Source organism: Hordeum vulgare, chromosome 2H (genome assembly GCF_904849725.1).
Source record: "Hordeum vulgare subsp. vulgare chromosome 2H, MorexV3_pseudomolecules_assembly, whole genome shotgun sequence".
Classification (NCBI taxonomy): domain Eukaryota; kingdom Viridiplantae; phylum Streptophyta; class Magnoliopsida; order Poales; family Poaceae; genus Hordeum; species Hordeum vulgare.
Window position 1 is genome coordinate 214,019,343 of NC_058519.1, and position 6,946 is coordinate 214,026,288.

General features: G+C 44.9%; 1 protein-coding gene across 1 annotated transcript; it reads right to left on the reverse strand.

Moving 5' to 3' along the window:
* Positions 1–3,171: 3,171 nt before the first annotated feature.
* LOC123429950 lies at positions 3,172–3,886 on the reverse strand. The gene has a single exon (XM_045113916.1). It carries the CDS (start codon positions 3,726–3,728, stop codon positions 3,429–3,431), a length of 300 nt encoding a protein of 99 aa, XP_044969851.1. The 5' UTR covers positions 3,729–3,886; the 3' UTR covers positions 3,172–3,428.
* Positions 3,887–6,946: the final 3,060 nt, after the last annotated feature.

Consider the following 6,946-nt stretch of genomic DNA (forward strand, 5'->3'; position numbering starts at 1 on the left):
GTCTCCTTAATATCAAAGGGGTACATGTGTTTATATAGGAGGACAACCTCCACTAAACCCTAGATAACTTAAATTTTAATATAACTTGGACTCTAAGATAGATAAGATAACTTGGGCTAAGCCCGTAATTAACCCTGCCCATTGGGCCTCCTTGTTGGTACGTTGTACCGGTCATAACACGTTCCTCCTCATCGCAAGCTGGACAACTCGAATTCTTGGTTGGGTGAGAATCACTTGACATTTCCTGAAACTAATGCAGACACACGCAAGCGTGAAAATATACAAGCTTTAGTTGAGAATCGAGGCTGGGACTCTTTATTCTGGGGCTCCTTGGATGATCTGCAACCACCAAAAATTCTAATGGTGATGGTAGTCAGCAAGAGAGCACCAGTCATGAGTGGTATGCCATCCTTTACGTGTTACAATCAAGGTCATTTTCAAGAAGGGAGGGGCGTTTTCGGCTCTGTGATCAACGCCTCCCTCGACTGGATTTCCATCCATCACAAGTGCTGCTTCTACCTCGTTGAAGTCTACTCCAACTTCGACTACCACCACGACCCCGGCCACGTCCATGAGCATTTGATGCAGTGGGATCCAGGTGGTTGTCAGGGATGTCGGCTTAGGATCAAGCCGAGTTTCAAGAAGGGAGGGATGTTAGGAACTTCACGTACATGGGCCGCCCCTCACCAGCACATGGGTCGGGCCTAACTGTGTGCCACCTCAAGCCGCTGGAGGTTAAGTACCCGAAGAGAAGTAGCAATCAGGCATCCGCGAAGGATCACGGCACGAACAGCGGCTTCCTCCTTCTCCTACCTCTCGCTCCTCTCTCTCTCTCTCTGCGTGTAGTCCCCAATCAATGTAATCGAAGCTTGTATCCCAAATCAGTGTTAAATAATAATAGATCAAGAGTGTCTACTACACTACTGGTTCCCTAACATCACATCATGCTAATTACATGTAGATCCGTGTAAACACTAGAGCACGGTATTTAGATAGTACTCTTCCGTCCCAAAATGAGCGTCGTTAATTTAGTACTCCCTTCATAAAAAATATATAAAAGCATTTAGATCACTATTTTAGTGATCTAAACACTTCTATCTATACCTAATAATAAAGCGGCTATTGCTTTCGTCGGAAAACTCATCACAACATTTTCTATAAAAAAACCACTGTAATTTTTGTTATTCAACCCGCGCTCCATCATTTATCTGCAACGCAAAAGGGAAAAAACGATTTGTTGCAAAAATTATACCAGTACGCATCGCCTTCTCCCGTCGACCCTGTGCCATCCTGGCCGTCACACCACTCACCGCCGCGGCCGACCTCAACCGCCACCGCTGCCGATCTCAACCCACCCGCCTCCGCGGCCGTACCTCTCCCCGCTCACTGCCCCTGTTGCGGCGCTCGAGCATATCGCGTCGACCCTGGTCCACCCTGGCCTGTGCCCAGGCCGCTGCCACACCACTCGCCGCCGCGGCCGACCTCAACCACCACCGTTGTCGATCTCAACCCACCCGCCTCCGCGGCCGTACCTCTGCCCGCTTGCTGCCCCCGTTTCGACGCTCGAGCGCAGCTTCTGAATCAAATCAACGCGACAATTACAGTGACTGGGGATGATGCGTCTGCTCAATGCAGAACGACGGTGGCGCGCGAATAAGGCGCGGCGGAGCGAAGTACTTGCAGGTGGAGGCGGGCCTCCATGGCTCTCACGGGGAACTCCGAGGTTATGGCGCGTCAACGGCGACTCCTTATGGCCAGATAGAGGCGCCTAACCCCTTGCTCCCCTCATCGTATCCCCTCCTCCGGCAGGAACTCATCATCTGGTGAGATCCCCTCCCCATGCCTCCAACCGTGTGTCAAGCACCGGCAAAAAAATTTGTATTGTGGGGATTTGTTTGCTGATGAATGAATGTATTGAATGTAAGATTGTATTGTTGTAGAGATAGAGAATGGAACACCACCTTCAGTTTATCATCTGATCCCACATTCTCTACCCCATGAGTGAAATAAGATAACAGTCCATTGATCAATTCACGTAGCCTCTTTGTTTTGCTTTGCTTGTCCCGCTCAATTTCTCATCATGGTAGAATTAACAATAAACGGGTTGATTTTTCAACAAAATAGGATAGGACTGACTACATTAGTTAGTTAGCTTATTATTTTAATAAATCAAAATGATTATAAAAAGATTAAAAGCGTGTGATATTTTTTTCTTCCGTTGCAACGCATGGGCCCTTTTTCTAGTATTCATTTACAGAGGGAGTACAAAGTAAATTTGAAATTTCCTTTTTGGATGGAGGGACTATTTCTTTTTTCTTTTCTTTTGAAAAGGGTATTTAGAGACTTCTACAGGGAAATAAAATTATACTTGAAAGTTAATACCGTTGGGCCGAGATAGTATTATTCTTCATGGAGCATCGTCGGTACAGAAGGTGACTATTACTTGGAGAACCAAAAAGTCCACTCCCGAGTTTCTCTGAAAATAAAGTCTCCTTCCTAAACATGAACGTGGTGGCAACAACTTGATCATAAGGAAGAACATGAGAATCCAAAAGGGGACTTTTTTTGTGGGTGCAAAACATCATTAGAAAGCTTGACCATTAGAGCTGAGACTAATCAATAAATGAGAACCGCCCTTAGGGAGTGGAGGATCATCATGCATCTCAACTACTGCAGCCGATCACCACAGCGTAGCAGCCACGTCCGCACGCACTTGGCTTACGAGGTGCTGAATTGCCCAGGACACATCTAACAGCGACAAGCATATGAGACAGCGCGTATGCGTATGAAGCTACTACTGCATGTTAATTGTTACTCCTACTTCGTTTTCTTACGTTGCAATGTCACTCTGCATGTCGGTATCTGGATCGATTTTTCTTTGAGCAAAACATCTCGAGATTAGTCAATGATTCATAATCCAAGAACATAAAATATCTTCAGCTAAAATGAAGGAGCTCAAGTAATTAACTAGTAGTACTGCTTTTTTTCGAATGTTCTAGTAGTACTGCTAGTACTCCAATACTCCATACAGACTGCGCAACTCCACAGTATCAAAATCAAACATATAGCAAGCATTGGAAGGAGCCCTCCTAGGCCTCCTATAGGTACCAGTACCAATTCTTGATTTATACATTCAGTTATATGCCTATTCCTACATGTCACCAGACTGTCTAAAATGCACAACGAGTTCATTTCTTCTAATTACATAGATTATCTTAAGCTCATCTATTCTCAGACCTACGTACCAGGAATGAAGGATCGTCGCAATTTGTGCGTTCCGAGCAGGACCGGCAATAATAATACACAACACTAGCACAGCAGCAGCCGACTAACTAAATATACTGCCCGTATAGCTAGCAATATATATGTAGCTCCCTCAAAAAAAAAAAAGCAATACATATATGTGGTAGCGGCAGGAGGATGACTTCTCACTCCGGTATGCTCTGCAGCGCCGGCGTCCACTGAGCGGCCTGCCCCCTATGCCGGAAACTGGAGCTGCTCGTCATGCAGAGTAGCTCCGAGATGACGGCGCCGCTGCAGCCATCCTCCTGGTCGAGGCGCCGCAGAAGCTCCTCCAGCTGCTTCCTCGTGATCCTGATCTTCACCTCCTTCACGGGCGGAGTAGCTTTCTTCTCCTCCTCCCCCTCCACCGGCACCGAGCTCTTCTTGGCGCAATGCACGGCGTCGACGCCGCGACGACCATGCGTTGTGTGGAAACAGTTGCCCATCCTGAACTCGAATTCTTGGCTTGGCTAGACGGGCGATCGATTGGGCTTGCAAGGCCAAAATTCGACCGGGATTGATTGAAAAATCGATGCGCAGTTTGGTTTTGATGATCGGGTGCTCGCGGAATTGGATGGGAAGTGTCGGATCTACTGCCAAGGCGACCGTGCTGCGGGAGATTTATAGGCCTTGGCGATGGAGGGAAAATGAGAGGCGAAGAAGGCGCCCGTCTGATTGAAACGTGGATGGCTCCGATGGAGTCCAAGTTGCCGTGCCCGTCCAATGCCGACCAGGCAGTCATGCCGGTTGCGTTGAGATCCGTGCCTGGGTGGTTCGGACGTTCGAGATGGATCTTGGCGGTGGCTGACAGTGCGAACCGTTTAATGTCCGCTGGGCCCTGGCGTGCCGTGTAAGCTGTAGACGTGGCGTCTCCTGGAGAACGCGGAGGCTGGTGAAATGCACAAGTGATTTGTCATTGTGACTTGTGAGCGGACAAAACAAGGGCTGTTAATTCACCTAGCTTGACCAAAAACTGATGGACCATGAAATCTTTAATATAGAGCTATCACTTCATAGAGCCTGCGTCGGCTGTTTTACAATTTTATTTACATGGCTCGGCAGCAAATTATTGAACGCCAGCGCAGAGTATCAACACCTGTACAGTACAGTTTGTTAAATGGCTGGTCTGAACCGACGTAAACGACAAGAGGAATTTCAGCGGCGGTAATTAACGTTGAATTTTCTCATTCGGATCGTTGTGTTTTGCGTTACATTGTGGATCACCGGCTAGATGCATGGGCATGCGCCCTCGTTTTCGCTTTGTCCAGCTATCATCCGGGCGTTTTCCAATCATAGCACATCGCCAACTGAACAAATGATTAGCCGCGTACGTTCCCATCATAATGCTGGATGTATGTCGTGTGTACATACTGACCCGCCATAAAAAATCACCTTAAACAATTAACCTCTTCTAGGATGCTTTCTCTCTAAAACAATTGTGAACTACTCCATTCGTTCTTAAATATAAGTTTTTAAAAAAAATTCAATAAAAGACTACATATAAAGCAAAATGAATGAATCTATATTCTAATGTATGTCTATATACATCTGTATGTAGTTTTCTATTAAAAACTATAAAAAGACTTATATTTAGGAGCGGGAGAGTACTAGCTTCGTTCTTAAATATAAGTCTTTTTAAAAAAAATCACTAAAAGACTACATACGAAATAAAATGAATGAATCTATACTTTAAAATATGTCTATATATATCCCTATGACTGTATATAGTCTTTTAGTGAAACATCTAAAAGGACTTATTATATTTAGGAACGGAGAAAGTAATTCAGACGCGTATGCTCTAGTTTAAGGGTCGAACAACCTGTCAATAATACTACTTACGGTTGCACCATATCCAGCACCAACCGAAAAGATCATTCTAGTTCTAGGTCACCAATTTCGGTTGGTTTCGAATATATGCTGAGCTGGCCAGGTCACCTGATTAATTCATGTGTTTGGGTTTGATATGAATAAATTCATGTGCTTGGGCCCCAAATCGCTTCCACCGGCCAGACGTTGGCCGCTGCACGGTCGTCGTCGTCGCCGTAGCGTCCTGGCTGGCTGGCTTCCCGTGGAGTGCAGGCCATCCAAGGCAACCAACCGATCGAACTCATTTGACCAGCTGCAACCACTACTAACTGCATTGCATTGATTTATTTGACTCCATACGACCATGGTTAATAATACAGTCAACTACTAGCTATAAGATGTTGTATATCATCTGTAGTCAATACATACATTCACTTATACAACAAGGTTTGCTATAAGGTTGGTTATAGGATTATTACTTTTCTCATCTTCTCTCCATCTTCACATTTATTGCATCTGTCTAGAAACACACATATAGCTAGGCTCTTACATAAGAGCCCACTTTCCTTACTTTTTCATGTCTCTTTTTTCCACATAAGCAAAATTGCCATGTAAGAGGGTTTATAGCCTACTATTGTACTTGCTCTACTAACTAGATTGCATTGCATTGATTTATTTCGCTCAAACCCAAACGGTTTGTAGTACCCAAAACATGAGCTACTCAAGGTGTTTCCTCGGAAGGGAAATAAAACTTGAGCTCAAGATGCACCTAGAAGGTTTAGATTTAAGCTCGTGCAAGCCCCGGCAGATCACGTCGATAAGTACCGAACTAACCTATGATTGAATTGTTAGGATGACTGTGGTATCCATGTCTTAGATGTAGCTCACGTTATTGATGGCTCGGGTAGGGGTCCCGAACTAGTAATCTTGGTGTGATGGTAACAGAGATACAAGATTTTACTAAGGTTCGGTCTCTCTCGAAGAGATAATACGCTACGTCATGCTTTGTTTGTATTGATTTCGAGGGAGTACAAAATACCGGCTGATCTATCGTGAGATCATTGTGTGTCATCTACAATGCCTACACCTCGATTTATGCTGTGAGAAAGAATCTAACAGTAAGAATTAGGGGCACGAATTGAGGCTGGACCTAATAATGACGTAAGTGTGACACAAGGGTTTACGAGTTCGGCCCCCTCCCCGTGGAGGTAAAGCCCCTACATCTCGAGCTTTGGAGTTGTTGTTTCTCTTATGTATAGATGATTACAAAGGATCATGAACCTGTGTACTAGAGTTATAGGGTGGATCATACGTCTTCAACATATCTATATTTTTTTGTTTCTTGCTATTATATTATCATTCTTAGATACTTTATATGTTATTTTATATTATTTTTGGAGACTAACCTATTAACCCAGTGTCCAATGATAGATATTGTTTTCTGCCTATTTTTGGTTTTACAAAAAAAAAATCCATACCAAAGAAAGTCCAAACGCTGCGAAACTCTTAGATAATTTTTTCATGGACCAGAAGACACCCTAGAAGCTACGGGAGGGTCAGAAAACCTATGAGGAGATGTCAAGGCAATAGGGTGTGCACAGGAGGTAAGGCACACCCTGATGTGTTGTGCCCCCCCCCCTCGTGGCTCCGTCTGACCTAATTCGAGTGCTATAAATTCTCAAATATTCTGAATCCGCCGCACAGCACCCCGAAAATGTTTCTCTGTTGTCGCAAGTCTCTGTTCTTTTGCATCTGGAGGCCTTCTCCGGCACTCTTTCAGAGGGAGGTCGATCACTGAGTGCTTCTTCAGCAACCTTGTTACACCCGTGAACCTACGGGTCCATACTGATTAGCTAGA

Excerpts from the sequence above, each read along its gene's own strand:
- LOC123429950 (XM_045113916.1), bottom strand. The coding sequence starts at position 3,728 with ATGGGCAACTGTTTCCACACAACGCATGGTCGTCGCGGCGTCGACGCC.